Here is a 19,640-nt window from a genome sequence, read left to right as displayed (position 1 = left end):
TCTTCATGATTAAAAACATTTCCACGGTATCTACCAGTTGCTCTGCTGTGTGTCTCACAATGAATGTTTTTTATCCTTCACTAAAGCACAGACATTCTGACTTTGGCCCCCAAATTCTAGCCAGCCCTAAAAATAAACATGGTCTCTCGCAATCTAGACAAGTTATCTTTGAAGAGCTGGCCGATGACGAGCTTCTACACAAACCCTGCTGATGGCCTGGGCTAGCTTTAGGACACCGGTGGCTATGTCAGACTGACCCCTGCCCTAACCCTGCCCCACCCCACCCCAAAGTGGCAAACTTTCCCTGAAATCATCATCGAGCATGTGCTACATTCATAACTGGAATTCTAATTTTGTTCCAGATTTGAGGAAAATTTGCTGAGAATCACAGACTGTCTCGAGATGATCACTGAACTGCAAACCCAACCAACAAACAGGAAGCTTCCAGGACTTCCTGAATCTTCCCTAGATAGCTAGCATAGATAATAATAATAATAAATAGCCTTTATATAGTATTTACTGTGTGCCAGGCACTGCACTAAGCACTTTACCGATATTTTCTCATTTGCTCCTCACAACCCTGGGAGGTAGGTGGTAGCATTATCTCCATTCTACGGTTGGGGAAACTGAGGCAAATAGGGGTTAAATGACCTGCCCAAGGTTACGCAGCTGTTGTGTGTCTGGGGCTAGATTTGAACTCGGGTCTTCCTGACTCAAGGCCCAGTGCTCTAATCCACTGTGCCCCAAGATGCTGATTGAAAAAACAAACAAACAAGCTTTTATTAAGCGCCTACTATATGCTGGGCATTTTATAGATCATGCACATTGAGAAACTGCAGTCCAATCTAGGCACACACACCTAGGCACAGACCTCCTCCCCAGTAAGTAAGAAGCTGTCTCTGAACATTTACAGCTCCTGGGCTGAGAGCTTCATGTTAGGATCGTCATATCACAGGTCTGGGGCTGAAAGGACCTCAGAGGCCACCTAATGCAAACCCCTCATTTTACAGATGAAGATCTGTAAGGATAAGTGACTTACCTGAAGCCACATTATTAGTAACTGGGAGAGCCAGAATCACACTCAAATCCTCTAAGGCCCCCTCCAGCACTCTTTCCAAAGCACTGTGATACCTTTCTCTCATACATCGCTTCTTGCAATGTGTGACTCCAAGTCAGGAGGCCAAGGCCTCATGGACCAAACTTCTCTGCCCACAAAGGCTCCATGGAGAGAGATTCTGGAGAATTCACCCTCACCCTCCACCCCACTTCCTCAGCAGCAAAGGAGATGGTGGCTAGGAGGTTTGCTTTATTTTCCTACTGCCTTGTCTTATACCCACCCAGTCCTGTGTTCTGCTCTGAGACCCTTCTTACCCCCATCAACCCACACTGTCCCACTGAAAATCCTTCATAGTCTCCCTCCCACCCCTGCTGTTACATGTGTGATGTGGGGCTGTTACAAGGGGGCAAACTCCAGCCCCAGGGTGCGGGGCTTGGAACGCGGACCAGGAAGTTGGAGGGCACATAACCCCTCTGTCCATTCACTTCCACGAGGCTCCATTCTGGGTTCCCCTTCTTGTCCTGCCTCTCCAGGACCGTTACCGGCTGTCCAGCCTGTAGGCTTACTTCATGGCTGCTCCTGGCTGCAAACGGATATGCAGCCACCACCTAAAAACACACAGAGAATAAGGAAACAGGGAGATCAAGGAAGACATAATAATCCAAGAACAAACTGAAGCAAAGTGGTTCAAATCCATTTTTTTTTTTTGCCATCAATGACTTAGGGATTGTATTTGGAGTCAGAGGACCTGGGTCTGAACCCTGATTCTGCGACTCACTACCTATGAACAAATCATCTCACTTCTCTGGGCCTCAGTTTATTCATCTGTAAAATGTCAAACCAGTTGGATTCTGAGGTCCCTTCCAGCTCTCAGTCAATGTTCCAAGGATCCCCAGACTTTCCCATTCTCTCTATTGGTCACTACCTCATCTCACTATTTCTCTCACTGCTGGTCACTTATTAATGAGGGATCTGACAATATCTCCAGCTCTTTCTCTAGCTTAGAGATCGATGGCTCTCAAAGAACCAGAGACAGTTAGAGCTACAAGAAACCCAAAATGGACAATATCCATGACTCATGGTATGCCAGGTTTTACTTAAATACTTCTAAGGATGGTGACCTTCCATGGCTAATTCCCTTGCTAGCATTATTCACTCCATACTCCCAAGAGGACAATGGTTCACTCATCCCAGGTTCATGCCCATAGTTGTTTTTCATTTCCCTTCCAGTGTCTTTTCTCTTTGATCCCCGATTTTGACTGGTACTTGGCCATCCTTGAATGGGGGGTTTGACTTTCCCCAGGCAATAGAGGTACTGTTTCTCACCTGTCAAAAATTCTCAGGGCTGTATCAGAAAGTATGGCATCTATGAAATCCTGGCAGTAGCCAGAGATAGGAGTGTGTGTGTGTGTGTGTGTGTGTGTGTGTGTACATGCACACGCGTGTGCGCGTGCACAAATCCTGCCTCTAACACTTGCTGACTATGTCATCCTGGTCAAGTCATTTAACTTTTCAGGGCTCTAGACCAGGGATGTCAATCTCAAATAAAATACTAAACCGTACATAAGCATCCCTGCTGACTGAATACTGACTTAGAAAATGATGTATTAACATTATCTATGCTCTATTTCATTTATATGTATTTTGTTAAATATTTCCCAATTACACTTTAATCTCACTCAGAAATGTTGTGGGCCACAATGCAGGCATGTTTGAGATCTCTGCTCTAGATCAAGGCTGTCCAACCTTAGGTTTTTATTGAAACAGTAGACAATATATTTTGACTTGCCATTTTAGTGAGAGCTCTGTGGTAGCTCAGCTTCCTTTACTAAAGCATTTATGTAAATTTCTATGCTTGTAGGCAGCCGAGCACTGTGGCCACATGCGGCTCAAGGGCCACATTTTGGACAGCTCTGCTCTAAATAATTCTCTAAGACTGTAAGTTAAGAAGGTGCTGATCTACATTGTTAGAGGGAATATCCTCACCCAAGATTTTCCTATACTAATTAATTCACAAATCTAGACCCTATCCTACACACACACACACACACACACACACACACACACACACACACACACATATATACACACACACATATACACATATATACACACAGGCACACACATATATGTATATGTCTGTTATACACAAATACATGTCCTGTGTATGCACTCAAATGTACTCATAGAAACCTATGATGCCATTAGTGTGGGGAACTTCTGCACAAGGAATCAGTAAGTGATTCAATAGGCATTTGTTACATGCCTACTATGTGTGAAGCACTTTGCTAGAAGCTAAGGATTCAAAACCAAAAATGAAACAGTTCCTCCCCTCAAAGAGTTTACATTCTTTCAGGGGAGATAACGTCAGCCTAGGGAAGACATATACAGAAAAGCTTATTGCCATACGCACTTGGCTTAACACAGTGCCGGGCACAGAACAAGTGCTTAATAAATGCTTGTTGATTATTAATGGATTGATAGTGAATTTTATCTACGAGTTGATAAAGTGCTTCCACGTTTGTGAAAAATTCTTATCAGGCCTTTTGTTGTTCAGTAGTTTCGGTCGTGTCACCCCATTTGTGGTTTTCTTGGCAAAGATATCAGAATAGTTTGCCATTTTTTTTCCAACTCATTTTACAGATGAGGAAACTGAGGCAAACAGCGTTAAGTGACTTGCTACTCACAACTAGTGTCTGAGGTCAGATTTGATCTCAGGAAGATGAATCTTACTAACTTTAGGTCCTGCATTCTATCCACTGTATCACCTACCTGCCCCCTTATCAGGGCATCCATGGCCAATCAGCTAAGTGAATTCCCAGTGCTGGACCCCATTCAAGGAAGGGGCCTCAATCTACTTGGCTGGGATTACTCAAGTGAGTAACTGAATGTTATAGGCAAAGTTAATGTGAATGCTTGTGATAAGTGGAGCATTCTAGAAAACTTTAAGGACTCCACATACAGATACTATCAATTCTAGAGGTCAAGTTTCTGTCTAATAGATTCGATGCAAATATTGTTACTAGTCTCTTTCTCTTCTGTTAATTTAGAGATGTTACTCTTTGTTGTTGTTCAGAATCCTGTTATTTTTGTATAGTCAAATGCACTGACTTCGTCTTCAATAATTTCTTCCATTTGCTTGATTGGTGGAAATGTTCTTATTCACCGTGGCTAAGCCTAGTATTCTTTCTTGGTTTTAGTATATTATATTTTTAAACATATTTAGATTGTTGATACAGAATTTATTTTCATGTGTGGTATGAGTAGGGGAACCAATAGTTTTTGCTATCCAATTTTCCTAACAGTTTTTATTGGATATTGATTCCATTCCCTAGGTCTTTCTAAACATAGGCTTCTCAAACACTGTGTGTATATACACATACTATATATGTATACATATATATGTATATATATATATATCCCAAAAGTACATTAAAATATTTACATATTTGTACATTTATATGTGTATATATACATATATACAGAGAGAGTGAGAAAGAGAGAGAATATGAATTGTTTCTATTTCTGTATTTCTGGGTTCTCTATTCTGTTCCATCGATCTGCTTGTTTTCTTTTGTACCAGACAGTTTTTAATAACTCTTGCTCTAGAGCACATTACAAATATAATCAGACAAGTCTCTAGTCATCATTTCTTTTTTATTGCTTTTCTTGGTATTCTTTCCTGTCTATGTTCCCATATGAATTTTGTCAGGATTATGGGTAATTCCAAGAAAAGACCTAAGAGGCAGAGTCGCACAGTGGTTAGAAACTTGCCAGAAAGACATAGGTTCAAGTTCCACCTCTGATGTATGCTGGTTGTGTGACTTTGGAAAAGTCACTAAACTCAGTGTTCCTGGTACAATCACAAGACTATCAATTGCAGAGCTGTTTCTGATCTGCTTTGGTAAAACTGGTTTCCTCAGTGGTAGTATGTGTGTGCTCAGCAGAGCACCCAAGACAAGTTTATGTACCCAATATACAGCTCCAACAGGTTCTAGATTTCAAGCTTTTGTCTGCTATGTTTGCTGTAAATATTTTTGCCCATCTTGTTTCTATACTGTCAGTCTTCTCTATACTGACAAAATCAAAGGTCTGAACCAAGCTTCTCCTCACCCCTCCATTGAAACAATCTATTAATATTTTGAGCGGTATTATGTTCAATCTGTAAATTAGTTTGGGAAGTATTCATATTTTTACTATATTTGTTTAACCTAGCAATGAGCCAAAGTCATCCCTCTGGGAAGTTTGTCCTTGGTTTCTATCAAAAACATTTTGAAGTTGTCTTTATATAGATTTCATATATGTCTTAATTAAGTTAATGTCAAATATGTGATATCCTTTGTTGTTATTATACAAGCTATTTCTCTCCCAATTAACCTTGATTCTTCGGGGGGGTATATAAACATGAAAATTATTTCTATGAGAATCTTATACCCCCAAACTCTACAGGACTAATTTTACCCCGATTAATTCTGTTGTTTACTGTGCTGGTTTTTGTAGATATATAATCATGTCATCTATAAATACAGATGTTTCTGGCTTCTTTATTGTCAGTAATTATTCTTTTAACGTCTTTATTGTTCTTGCTAACATTTCTCTCTTTTTCTTTAAAGATTTATTGATGACATGATTTCACATGACAGTCATTTCCAGCTATAACTTCTCTGCACACACTCTAAAGCCTTCCATTCTAACAAAGAAAAACTATTAAGCAGCCATATCTGACTGTTTAATTACTAACATTTTAAGAGCATGTCAAATAGGACTGATGCTTATGGATAAGTGTCTTTTTATTCCCCCCCTCCTGAGCTTCATTCCCATACCTCAACCTCAACATATCCAATTTCAAACTCAATCTCTTTCCCTTCAGACCCACCTCCTCCTGTCTATTACCTTTCTAGTCACAAAGGTGTATGATCTCAGTGGCATCCCTGATTCCTCACACTCACTCACCCCACATATCAAATAAGCTGACAAATCTTGTCATTTCTATTTGCTCAATTAATCTTGCGTTAGATCAAATTAGATTCTCGCTACTCACACAGTGACCACTCTAGTTCATACTCTCTCAATCTTCCATCTAAGCAGTTTCAACAGCCTCCTAATTGGGGTCCTGTCTGAGCCTCTCCTCAATCCAATCCATCCTCCTCATAGCTGCCGAAATGATTTTCCTAAAGCATAGGTCTGACCATGTTACCTACCTTGTTAATAAATCCTAGTGCCTCCTTATTTTTGCTAGAACCAAATATAAGTGCCTCTGTTTGCATTTAAAGCCCTTCCCAACATGGTCCTTCCAACCTTTCCAGGGACTCATCATCTACCTTTCTTACACGTCACTTCCCTCCACACACTCTGAGATCTGGCCCCACTGGCTTACCCTCCATTCTACACACAAAAGGCTCCATATCTCCCATCTCTGTACTTTTGCACTGGCTTTCCTCAGTGCCTGGAATGAACTCTGTCACTTCCTTTAGGTTGCAGCTCAAGGGCCACCTTCTATATGAAGCCTTTCTCTGATTCCCCTCAGTTATTAGTGCTCTCTCTATTAAAAACCAAAACCACCTTATATTACACTTATCTAGGTACATATCACCCTCTCTGTTGGAGTGTAAACTCCTTGAAGGACGTTTGTCCCTTGTATCCCCAGCACTTAGCAACATGCCTGGCATAATGGAGGTACTTAAAAATGTTTTTTGATTGATAGATGACTGATTCTATACCTGTTTTTAGTGTGAATGTCCATCCAGTTTCTCCCAAAGTATATAATATTAACTTATGGCTTCAAATACATACTTTTCAATCATATAAAGGAAAGATTCTTATATTCTTACATTTTACAACTTAAAATATTAAAATGGCATACTTTATCAAAGGCTTCTTATGTCTCTAATCTGACCATGAAGTCTTTATTATTTGTGGGTTTCCAGTTTTTGCTTGCATCCTGGTTTTAAATTTTACTTGAATCATAGGATCATAAAACTAAAGTTGAAAATGACCCTAGAATACTATCTAGTCCAACTCCTTCATTTTATTTTTTTAGTCATTTTTATACTTTTTTTAAATTTATTTTTTATTTTTAGTTTATAACACTCAGTTCCACAAGTTTTTGAGTTACAAATTTTCTCCCTCTCCCTCCCAAGATGGCATGTAATCCGATATAGGTTCTACATACATCTTCATATTAAACTTACTTACACAATAATCAAGTTGTAAAGAAGAATTATAAGCAATGGAATGAACCATGAGAAAGAAGAAACAAAACCGAAAAAGAAGAAAAAAAAACGAGAGCCAATAGTTCGCCTCAATCTGCATTCAGACTCTGTAATTCTTTTGAGTCTTTTGGAGCTGTCTCTGAACCTTGTATTGCTGAAAAGAGCCAAGTCTATCAAAGTTCAGCTCCCTCATTTTAGAGATGAAGAAGAGGAGGGCCATGGGGAATGAAATGACTTTTCCAAGGTTCCCAGATGGTAAGTGGGGGGACAAGGATTTGAACACAGGTCAAGTAAGGAATATCAAGCCCTGGAAACAGCTAAATACCTATGTGGAGGACAGAATGAATAAGGGAGAGACTTGAGACCAATCAGGAGATTATTGCAATAGTCTACATAAGTGATTATGGGCACTGAAATAGATCAGTGGCTATATGAGTAAAGAGAAGGGGGGCATGTGTCAACTATTCAGATGTGTAGAATGAGCATGTCAAGGAGGTTGCCAAGGATGACAACTTGTATAACTGCAAGGATGGTGGTGCTTTTTTAAAAGAGAAGTTCAAAAAAGGAATGAGTTGGGGATGAAAAATAACGACGTCCATTTTAGACACATTTAGTTTAAGATGTCTGTAAGATATCCAGTTCAAATGCACGTATATATGATATAGGACAAAAGCTCAGGAGAGAGACTAGGGCTGAATACCTGGGTCTGGGAATCATGTACAAAGAGATAATAACTGAACCCATGGGAACCAATGAGATCACCAAATGAGAGTATAAAGAAAAAAGAAAAGAGAGTCTAGCGCGGTGCCTTCTGATACACCCACAGTTAGGGAAAGGGACAGAGAAAATGAACCTACAAAGGGTGCTGGAAAGTAGTGGGAGGAATGGTGGAAGAACCAGGAAGAGTAATATCATGAAAACCCAGAGGAGAGGTATCCATATGAATATAATGGAATACTGTGCCACAAGAAATGATGACTATGACAAATGCAGAAAAACATGGGAAACCTCATTTGAACTAATACAGAAAAAAAATAAGGAAAATCAAGACAACAATATACATAATGACCACCATAATGAAGAGGAAGATAACACTGAAAGGCATTAAAACTCTGATTGACACAATGAGTAGTTTTGACTTCAAAGGACTGATGGGGAAACACTCTTCCCATCTTTCAGCAGAGGAGTCAGGGCTATAGGTTTGTGTTGCGGGCCAGGATCTTGGCGGAACTGGGGAGGTGAGTTCTTCATCCCTCTCCTCCCCACTCCCACAATATCATCAGGGACTGTTGTGAACTAAGACACTATGGAGTAAATCTGAGGCAATTTGAGTTCACTTTGCCTCCAGGTGAATTGATCTGAGATGCAGTGGGGGGAACCTTTGGGCAAGAAGAATGAAATAGGGGTTTTTAGGACTTTGGCAGAGAGTTTCTGAGATGCTAGGGAGCTTCCTCGCCAAACTCTTTTATTGCAGAGAAATACCTTCCAACTGCCTTGAAGAGAGCTTGCCCATGGGGATATCTGAATGAGTTTTTTTATTAAAAGACATGTTTATTTGAGTCCTCAGGCTCTGAGTAAGCCATCTCCCCAGACGCAGACAATAACCAGCATAAGATGGAATGAGGACTATGTTGTCAGACATGACCAATGTGTTACTTTGATTTTTCTTACCTATATTATTTTGTTATAAGAGAAAGGTCTGTGGAGGCAGGGATATGAGTCATTGAGAAGGGAAATTGATATAAAACAGCATTATTAAAACTTTTAAAATTTGAGCTCTCTAGCAAAGGAGAAAATAGAAACATTTATGTACAAGGAGTGACATAAATTCAAGTTGTTGTCCTTTCTTTCAAACCTACCTGAAAAACAGGTGTGACAGCATAGGCTGATGCCCTGGGAGCCTCTGTTGGAGGGAACCCGAAACCATCGCCTGACCCTACCTGCATTCTGGGCTCCTCAGGTGGGACCACCTGATACGGCTCTAGTTTTCCAGATGGCACATACCCACGATAGCCTGCAATGCACATGGAAATTTTTCTGAGATGGGTAGTTAGTTCTCTGGTGGGGATAAACAAGTTTCCAATTTCCTACATTCAACAACAACTTATTAAGAGGATAAAACCCTGTGCTAGGTCCTGGTGGGGAGGTACAAAGTTCAGATAAAATAGTATATCTGCCTTCATGTAGCTTATGTTATAGGAAAGGGGTCAGACATAAATGCAGGTATGCATAACAAAGTTCACAAGAAGAATAAAACGTTACATGTGGTCCAAGGGGGAAGGTCATTAATGACTGAGGGGTTGGGGAAATCAAGTAAGGCAGTTAGAGATTATATAAATGAATGAAGCCGAAGGATTGGGAATCCTCCATATGACACCTAGTACCATGCCCTGTGCTTATAATCAGCTCTGGCCCACCGCCCTAAGTGCCCACCTCCTGATAGTATGTGTTTCCCCTCCTCCGAGTCTGGCCACCTTTAAGAAGAGGACAGGACAATGAAAAAAGGCTCTGTGAGTGTGAACATAAGACAAAGCCTATCGTTTAACACATAGGGCATCCTGGAGCTTTGCCCAAGCACTTCAAATATGCTTCAGCCAAGAGGAAGTGCGGGCACCCACATCTGATACTAACTGCAATTGCCACCCAAAATGGGAGTCTCATGCCAACTTTTGTAATACAAAGGCCTGAAATGGGGGCCTCCAACACATATAGGATAAGAACTCACTCAGAATTGACCAATGAGCCCAGGAATCTAAGAGTTAGAATAGACCACAGAGGTCAGTTACATGGTCCAACCCTTAACTTGAGCAGAAACCCCCTTTTGAGGCCCAGTGATCTATCCATTGAGCCATCTTGAGTATTTCTCAAATAGGAGGGAGCTCACTGCCTCACAGGACAGCATATTCCATTGCTGGACAGTTCTGATTGTTGGGAATTAATTCTTCATTTTCGACTGAATACCTACCTCTTGCTCCTAGTTTTGTCTGCTGGGGCCCAGCAGAACAAATTTAATAATTTAATAATAATAAGCTTGGTCAAGTAGATCATGCTAGATTTGGAGGCATGAAGAACTAGATTCAGAGATAATCTCTGAGGCTGACTTGTCATGTGACCTGGGAAAATTCCTTAACCACCATTTCCTCATTTATAAAATAGAGATAATTGTTGTGATGATGAAAATGAGATAATGTATTTAAAGGGCTTTATAAACCTTAAAGTGACACACAAATTGAGATGTTAATACTTCTATTTGTCTTCTCCATGACAACCCCTCAGATATCTGAACACCGATCATGTACTCTCTTAAGTCTTCCCTTCTCCAGGAAAACAAATATTTTTGTTTCTTCTATTAGTCCGTACATGACATGGTTGACATGATTTGTTGACTGTTCTGCAGAAGAGCTTTTTCCCTGTCAGTCTTTGTGTAGTGGCTCGTAGGCTTTCCCCAGAGAAAGAAGAGAGACTTTCCAGTGCACATACCTCCAGTGTCCACTAGCCAACGACTAGTATTGCCTTTGGTATCCCTGTCCTGAAGGAGAGCCACAACCTGCCCTCTCTGAAGAGTCAGAGCCAGATTTCCACTCCCACTGATGTTACTTGTCACCTGGTAGAGCTTGCTAGGGCCGTACTTGCTCAGGAGGGTCTGGACCTGCCTTTCTGCAGCAGGCTGGAGTGGCTAGACAAAGGAGAAGTTGTGAGGAGTCACAGCATCACCCAATATCCCAGTTGGAAGGGACACTCCCAGAAGACACCAAATCCAAGCTATTCCTGAGAATTTCCTTTCTACAGCCTGATAAGTGGCCATCCAGTCTCTGCTTGAGAGGGAATTCACTACTTCCAAAAGGCATCTCATCATGAGGAAGGTTTTCTTTATACTGAACTAAACATCCCTCTTCATTCTGGCTGGCTTTGTCTTCTCAGGCAAACCCAACCATTGATGGAGTGTGAAGAGCCCTGTGTTGAGAGATAGGCTTGCGTTCTAGTCTATCCTTTATTTGCTGGGTGACCTTTGGCAAGTGTCTTGTCCTTTCTGAGCCTTAGATTCCACATTTATAAAATGAGGAGCAGGACTTAGATGTCAGAATCTTGGAGTTGAAAAAGAACTAGCTTATTGGTCTCTTAGTCTAAACTTCATTTCCAAGTTCCCTTCTAACTCCACAGTACTAAGTTTTGGGGGTTGTTTTTGTTTTTGTTTTTGCAGGCAATCAGGGTTAAATGACTTGCCCAGGGTTACACAGCTAGTGTAAACAGATTTGAACACAGGTCCTCCTGACTCAAGTGCTAATGCTCTATTAACCGTGCCACATAGATGCTATAGTTTTAATTGAGAAAATCCTCATAGAGCCAGCAAAGCTGTTCCCCAGATGGAAAACTAAACCAAAAATGTACAATTAGGGTGGTATTCCACTATAGCAAAATCCTGCTTTTACAACCAATGAATACGTATTTGTTTCTACTTCATGCACAGCCCTGTCTGAGCTAGGCATGCAGGGGGTGGGGAGAGGGTGGGCCCACTGGGAACACTTACTTGTGTTATTGGAACTGGCAACACCTTCTCGAAGCTCTGGCGGAAGAAGTAAAGCTGGGCACTGGTCTTGCCCAATGTGTCTTCCATCAGCTTCCTGAAGTCAGATTCAGAAACATGGCTGTGGGGCAGCTGGGGAAAAGAAACTGAAGTCAGATGAGGCAGAAGGGGATGATTGCAAGAGATAAAAGAATGCAAAGATCCTTGTCCCATGCAGTGTATGCAAAATTATTGCTTATTTGACAATATCATTTTCTATGTTCTAAGCAGTTAACCTATTGACCATGTATTGCTGTTCTTCAGTCACGTCTGACTCTTCACAACCCCATTTGGGGTTTTCTTGGCAAAGATACTGGAGTGGTTTGCCATTTCCCTCTCCAGTGGATTAAGGCAAAGAGAGGTGAAGTGACTAGTCCGGGGTCACACATGTGGTAAGTGTCTGAGGCCAGATTTGAACTCAGGTCTTCCTGACTCCAGGCCCAGTGATCTATCCACTGAGCCAACTAGCTGCCTCCTACTGGCCAAGTAGGACTCAGTGAATCCCAACTTTCATACTCATTCTAACTGTGTGACCCTGGGCCAGTCACTTAACTTTGCCTCAGTTCCTCAACTGTAAAATGAAGTGGAGAAGGCAAGGGCAAACCATTCTAAAGAGTCAGAAACAACTGAAACGACTGAACACCAATAACAAGGCAATGCTAGTAAATGGTTATAAATTCTGATTCCAAATAAGGTCAATGTCCCTAAGGGGAAAGATGAGTCTGAGGTAATGGAGGGAATTGAGTTTTCCACTACAGAACTTTTACAGACACCAACGAGATTGTCAAATATTGATCGAGTATAGAAGAGAGACAAGGTTGTAAAATTTTTTTTGGATAAGATATTGTTCCATACTCTACACATTTGTCCTGTAGCTTGGAAATATTGTTCCACAAACTAAAGACCATTCAGATATCCCAACCCACTGGGAAAAGGGATTCTTAGTTTGGGGAAGTTGGCCCTTTTTCTCCCACAAGAATCCAATATCCTTTTCCATCCTTGTACAGCCTGTATCGAAAACCAGGCAACCTCAAAACCCTACCGAGAGAACTACATGTCTTTTTTTTATTTTTTTGGAGGGGGGAAGGCAGGGTAATTGAGGTTAAGTGACTTGCCCAAGGTCGCACAGCTAGTAAGTGTGTCAAGTGTCTGAGACCAGATTTGAACTCAGTTCCTCTACTCCTCTACACCCGAACTCAGGTGCTCTACTCACTGCGCCATCTAGCTGCCCCAAGAACCACAGGTCTTAAAGGGAGCTCAAAAAATTTTCTAACACAGTACATCATTGGACAAAGAATGCATGTTCATCATACAGCCAAGGGGTTAGCCAGTTATTTATATGAAATCGCTGAAGCAATGACCTATGTTCACTTAAATCCTCTCATCATGACATGGAGATGACCCTGGATTCTTGAAGGATATACTAATGAGAATAAACTCCAGCAGGTCCTACCAGCCATCCTTCTCTCACCTGAGGACCAATTGAGCTAAGCGCAGGGCAGTTGGCCACCAGAGGGCAGAGTTTTCTCTAGCCATAGCAACTCATTCAACCGTGTACTAAATCAGGGAAGGATTATGGGATGCATAGGAGGAGGAGGCATGGATGCTGATGAAATTATGGCTCTTTTGAAGTATTTAAGTACCCGTGTGCATGAGATTGGGATGATGATTCATTAGAATGAGATGTAGTGAACCTACGGTGCTATTAGGTCAGACTCTCTGATCCATTCAGTCCAGGATTTTGCCTCCAATAAGGAGTATCAAAGGATGTGTGTGCTGTGAAAGATTATGGCTGGTCTCTATGACAACAACTTCAAATACCATAGCTGTCCCTACCCCCAAACATTCTAGTTTCCCTCAAAAAAACTATGCCAGATTTGTCATCCATGAATTTATCTAATATTTGTATTTTAGCTTATGCCATAATATAAATTTTAGTTTATATTCTATTATAATATTATAAATATCTTAAAGTTCTATAAGTTAACAACTGGATGCTTCCTCTTATACATCACCAACTTCTCTTAGAGAGACAATGTGGCATGATGGACAGGAGGCCAGAATTGGTCCAGAAGACTTGGGTTCCATCCTGCTTCTGATACATATTAGCCAGTCACTTAATCTCTCAGTGCCTCGCCCCATCCCCCACTTCAGGCACCTCTCTAAGGTTAGAAGTTACAGATGAGTTGCACGTGTGGAGGAAGTTTCCACACTGGAAGTTCCCCCAGGCTGATGAAATCACAGGTCTGGATGAACAAAAATCCTTAGCTTACAAACGTCAAAGGATACCCCTTACTTCTAGTATTTTTCCCCTGAAGCAGCATCAAGCATACAACGTTCTTTGTGTCTGAAAGTTACAGAGCACTTTTGGAGAGGATTTTGTATCGGGCAGTCATGGGAATGATTAGGATCAAGAGGGAGTGGAGGGTGGTGGGGTGAAGTATCAGGTAGGCTGCAGCTGGGCCTTTGTAGGCAACAAACTCTTAAGAAATCAAAAGAATGCACTTTCCCCCTGTATTGTTTCCTTAAACCAGCTCCAAGTGGGAATTCCCCACCCCAGCGAGGTTTGCAAACTCTGATGCTATTTCCCTTCCCTGCCTGGCTCTCTGAAGCAGCCACCTCTAAAGTTTTAGACTTAGTCTCTGCTCTGTTCTGAGCTTGCTGTCTGGGATCCCTGGGACATTGTGTTTGGCTATCTTCTTGCTTCTTATTGTTGACTCCCTAGCCCGTTAGTCACTCACTATTCCCCAGGATGGAGGTGGCCTCCTCCTCACCCCTTTAAGGGTATGGGGACAACAGTTTCAGATTTTCATCCTGTTCTTAGTCTCATCATCTGGGATTATTCCTGGAAAGCAGGGACAAAAGAAGAAAGGTTAGGTCATGGCCACCTCTATCCTCATCTGTCTGGCAGCCAATTGAGGAGTATTCCAAAGAATCACAAAGGGGTTGGTAGATGGGCGGTTCTTTCCAGTTTTTGCTCAGAACCCAAAGGACCTAGAGGCCTTCCTTACCTGAGCCAACTCTCCTTCTGCCCTCTGCAACACTTGCTGGGCAAGATCCCTCTGGAGGGCCATAAGTGTGTGCAAGATCTGACCCAGCCACTGTGTGGCCACCTGGTTAAACTGAGGAAGCTCAGACACCAGCAGAGAGTTCAGGGCCTGGTAGGTGTGCCTGGTGGCTTCCTCTTCATAGGTCATGCTGCCCATTTCAGCCAGCTTCTCTTCTATCCTCTCAAAGTCCAGCAGTTTGTCCAGCCGCTTCTTGATCAGATTCTGAGGCCCCAGCAGGGCTTTGGACAGGTGGCCCAGTGGGTGGTACACTAGTCTTTCCAGCCGCTGCTTCTGTGGGAGAGAAGCATCATTCAGGAGATCCTGCCATACCCTGGAGTGTACAATCCAGGCAGGAGTTTGGGAACTGATTATATCAAGGCTTTGAGGACTTTCATAGGTGGAAACAAATAAAAGAGGGCATAGCACCTAACCTCCTGATTTGAGGCAGAACCAAATCTGACTGATGCTATGAAAATGAGAAGCTGTTTTTAAAGCTCCTCTCCAGCCTGAAAAAGACAATCAATAAATTCTGTGTATCTAAATCCCTTGTTCTATACCCTAGGCTTTCCAACTCTATCTATCCACAGGTAGAAATAAAGAATGCCTGATGATCATCCTTAGAATAATCACAACAACAACTAATATTAATTATAATAATAACAACATCACATTTTCATAGTGCTTTTCGAGAGTACTTTATTTATGACAACCCTCTGAGGTAGATAACGTAAATATAAGATAAGGAAATTTAGGGGAGCTCTTCCCTGGAACCTTGATTTGAGGAGCAAACCCATCCATGCTTCCTCCTCCCTTGGATCCACTCCACCTTGCCTCCCACGCCTGGCTACCTCCCCCACCCCCAACTTCTCAGCTCCCTTTTATATGCTATCTTCTGCCTTTTTGCACATATGTCCCACTAAGGGGTAGAAAGTGTTCTGTTCCAGGTCCAAAAGAAAAGGACCAAGGCCAAGAAGGCCAAGGAAGGACTGAGGAGGCCATACTCCTGCCTCTCCTCGCATGCTTTGTCTAGAATGCTCCAGAAATCTCTCTCCACCCTGGAAGCTCATGCCAGTCCTGAATTTCACACACTAAAAGTGCCCTTACTCTACAGGCTCCATCATCTACCCGAGGAAGAAACAAGGGAACTTACAAATTCCAAGAAGACCAGAAGGTGCAGGTTTCTTGTAAGGCAGCAATACTGCTGCACAGCTCCACCTTCCATCTCCAGATCACATTCATGTGGTTTGATCCTGAGGAAAGTCTGGGCCAGAATAAGGGACATTATACAAGGCAATGAGAATTCACAGACATGAGCTGGAAAAGGACCATGGGCATCCTCCCCTCCAGAACATGTTCTGGTCAGGACTCCAACAGGATCCCTCCAGAGTAGATTCTCTGAGTCTGCACCAATTTGAATCTGCTCACCAACTGAGACAGGCCAAGAGGTTCTAAAATGGCCTCAGAAGTTGAGCCCAGGAGGCCAGTGGTATCCTTTGTTTAAAGGGCACCAGTTGATTCAAGCTTTGGCAGTTGATGGTCATTGTTAAAGCTGGTACTTTACTAGAAGCTGGACAAGGGGCTGGACAAGAGCTGGAAAGGAACTCCGAGTCTAACAGGTCCAACCTGTACCTGAACAGGTTCATTGGGGTACATCATAGAGTCTGAATGCTGGAAAGGACCTCTGAATCAACCTGTACCTGAAACAGGGCCAAATGACTGAACTCTAGAAACTAACTAACTACTCTCAACATCTCATTTATTTTTGGCTTCAATTGCCCATTACTCATTTTCATTCTGCCCCATCCGGGTCAATAGATCTTCCTTCTCAGTGAAGAAAACAGGAAAAATAAGAGTTAAGTCATTCTATCCTGTCTCTGCCATCATTATTCCACCAACCTCAGACAGAGGCCCTTTTCCAGTTTGGTCGCTCCTCTTCTCCCCAACATGGCTTTAAAAACAGCAACTGGATGTCTTGTTCTTGGTACGCCTCATCGACTTGAGAGCCTGACACCATTTTACAGGATTGTGCAGTTCCTTAGTATTCACCTTCCACCACCTCCCCTACCTTCTGACTTTTTGGATTATGATGACGTGTGGGGCCCTTAGGGTCTCGTTTGGCACAAAGGACAGTTACCTCCAAATTTTCCAGGTACGATGCCACATTGCCCTTGAGTTCATTCACACACAACGCCACCCACTGAAACTTCTCTTCCAAGTCATCAAACTCCCTGTCTTCAGTCTAAAATCCAGGAGATGAAAGTTACATTTCAAAAATAATAATAATAATGGATGGTTGCATAGTGCTTAGGGATTCTGCAAAGCATTTTACATACATTACTTCATCTGAGCTTCACAGCAACCCAGTGAGATAGGAACTGCAAGTATTAATATGCCCACTTTATAGATAAGGAAATAATTTCAGAAGGAGGTTAAGTAACTCCCCTAGGATCATAGAGCTAGTAAGTACAAGAGGCAGGATTGGAACCCCAGGTTTTCCTGATGCTAGTTCCAGAATTCTATGCATTATGCCATATTTATTTAAGCAACTACTACGTGCAGAATGGGGCAACTAGATGGCTCAGTGGGTAGAGGGCTGGGCCTAGAGTCAGGAAGACCTGAGTTCAAATATGGCCTCAGACACTAGCTGTGTGACAAGTCACAAGACTAGCTGTGGCAAGTCACTTAACCTCTATTTGCCTAGAAGGAAGCTAAGTGGCTTAGTGGATGGAGGGCTGGGCCTGGAGATGAGAACATTTGAGTTCAAATTCGGCTTTAGACACTTAGTAGGTGTGTGACCCTGGGCAAGTCACTTCTCCTCTGTTTGCCTTAATCCACTGAAGAAGGAAATGGCAAACCACTCCAGTGGTTACCATGAAAACTCCACGAACAGTATAGTCCATGGGGTCATGAAGTCAGACACGACTAAACAGGAGAGCAACAACAAATGGTGCCCTTATGGAACTTACAAAGGCTATACTATAATTGCCTAAGAGCAGGCATAAAATGAAGGGCCCTGTGGAATTAGAAAAAGGAGAAGTCAGGGGTCAGGGAAAACTTTACGGAGGGTGGGGATCTGAGTTGGACCTTTAAGGACAGCTAGAACTTGGATGATGGTGTAAGCAAAGGCATAGAGTAATGAGAACATAGAACATAGCGGGGGTGAGAGGAACAAGAGCCCACCTTGGCTAGAGCTTATTGTATGAGCAAAGGTTAGCAGCTAGTATGAGAAAAGGCTAAAAAACAGTCTCTTAGACTGTGGAGGATCTTGAATGGCAGGCTGTTTGAATTTTACTCAGTAAGTATCAGAAGCCATTCACTGAAAATTTTTAAGTCAAGAAGCTAGAGAGGAAACCTATTTTACAAACCAAATTTGGGACTTTCTGTCACCTAATCAGAATGGGAGCTCATGTAAACAGTGAAACCATTCAACCACTGCTCAGAAATGTTCACAAGGAAGCATTAGGGCACAGGCTCCAAAAGAATGTACGATGAATTAACAACCTTCACTCCCACTGGGAATGAAGTCACAGAATGACCTTTAAAATAGCAAACCTTCCCAAATATTTCCTCCCCTTTCTCATGAATCAGCTGGAATCAACACAAAATGTTGGAAGTAATAGGTGTTTTCTGATCCAAACCCAATGACTGTATAGCAAGTGTTCCTACAGGACCATTTAATCTTGGGGGTGGGGGGAGCCCTGGGGGCCCCAGGAGTTTCCACAGAAATGAAATGGTACTGCATCAAGCCTTTCTTATCCTAGGGGAGCCTAGAATTTGAGAGCTCTGGGAGGCAGGAGAGCCTCAATGTGAGAAGCTACAGCAGCTGAGGCCCAGTGGGCTCTTGCTGATGTCTCAAGTCCTTTGGGGAACAGATTTCCAGGTGCTGACATGAATAGACTCAGTATGGCCTGAGAGAAAACTCAGAGATCAAGCCCTAAGACAGGAGAAAGGGTTCAAGTCACCAAAGTCAAGAACCAAGGTCTGAAGTCCACAGATTGAAGTTGGGGTCGGTGCATCAGAAATAGGCTCATATGGGCTGAAGTGAAGGGTCCTTGGTGGCAACATTGGAGTGGGTAATGGCAGCAACAGGGTCTATGCCAGAGTAGCCACGTTGTGAAGGCTCTGGACTATTTTTGCTGACACCATCCCTTTGGGTCTCTAAAAGGTTTCCACTAGGCCATATCCTGACAGTACCTGTCTCTTGAGGCTTTGGTGGAAAAATTTAAATGTGGTTAATGCCCACTATATTATTACTAGATTGCTCTTTAACTCTAGAGCCACACGTGGATTTATGTGGAATGATAGCCTCTCCATACTTTCTTCAGCTTGATCCCTAATCCCACTAATACACCAATATTCAAAGTCACCCTCAATTTCCCCATCACACCATCCTTTTGCTTCTCTCCTCCCAATAAAATGTAAACTCCTAGTCGGGGATAATTTAATTTTTGATTTTGTATCCCAAGCACTTGGCACCAAGTCTTGCACATAATAGGCAATTAGCAAATGCATAGATTTTGCAAGCTACAGCCTCCCACATCCTAGAATAGTTAACACTTTTCATACTTGTAGGGTGACAAAAAAGATCAGAACAATTGAAACCTATATTCTCTAGTCTATACAAGGCACAACTAGGCTTCTTCTTCTGGTGAGAGGAAATGGGATATAATAAAAGGAACGCCAGTCTTGAAGCAGGAGCCCTGAGTTCAATGCCCAGCTCCACACTTCAGAGGTATTTGATTTAGGGTTCACATTAT

At 42.3% G+C, this 19,640-nt stretch overlaps 1 protein-coding gene across 1 annotated transcript in view; it reads right to left on the bottom strand.

Moving 5' to 3' along the window:
* Positions 1-682: 682 nt before the first annotated feature.
* Positions 683-19,640, bottom strand: part of ARHGEF37 (Rho guanine nucleotide exchange factor 37) — a 71,526-nt gene continuing 52,568 nt past the window's right edge. Inside the window, exons 7-13 of the mRNA XM_036748414.1 lie at positions 17,018-17,122; positions 16,034-16,144; positions 14,845-15,174; positions 11,798-11,926; positions 10,750-10,945; positions 9,129-9,283; positions 683-1,665 (exon numbers count right to left, since the gene is read on the bottom strand). Of these exons, the coding sequence (XP_036604309.1) occupies positions 1,432-1,665; positions 9,129-9,283; positions 10,750-10,945; positions 11,798-11,926; positions 14,845-15,174; positions 16,034-16,144; positions 17,018-17,122 (1,260 nt within the window). The 3' untranslated portion in view covers positions 683-1,431. The remainder of the gene's footprint in view (positions 1,666-9,128; positions 9,284-10,749; positions 10,946-11,797; positions 11,927-14,844; positions 15,175-16,033; positions 16,145-17,017; positions 17,123-19,640) is intronic.

This window comes from Trichosurus vulpecula, chromosome 3 (genome assembly GCF_011100635.1).
Source record: "Trichosurus vulpecula isolate mTriVul1 chromosome 3, mTriVul1.pri, whole genome shotgun sequence".
Taxonomy (NCBI): Eukaryota; Metazoa; Chordata; class Mammalia; order Diprotodontia; family Phalangeridae; genus Trichosurus; species Trichosurus vulpecula.
Note: the sequence above shows the minus strand (reverse complement) of the source record. Positions and strands in the feature narration are given on the sequence as shown.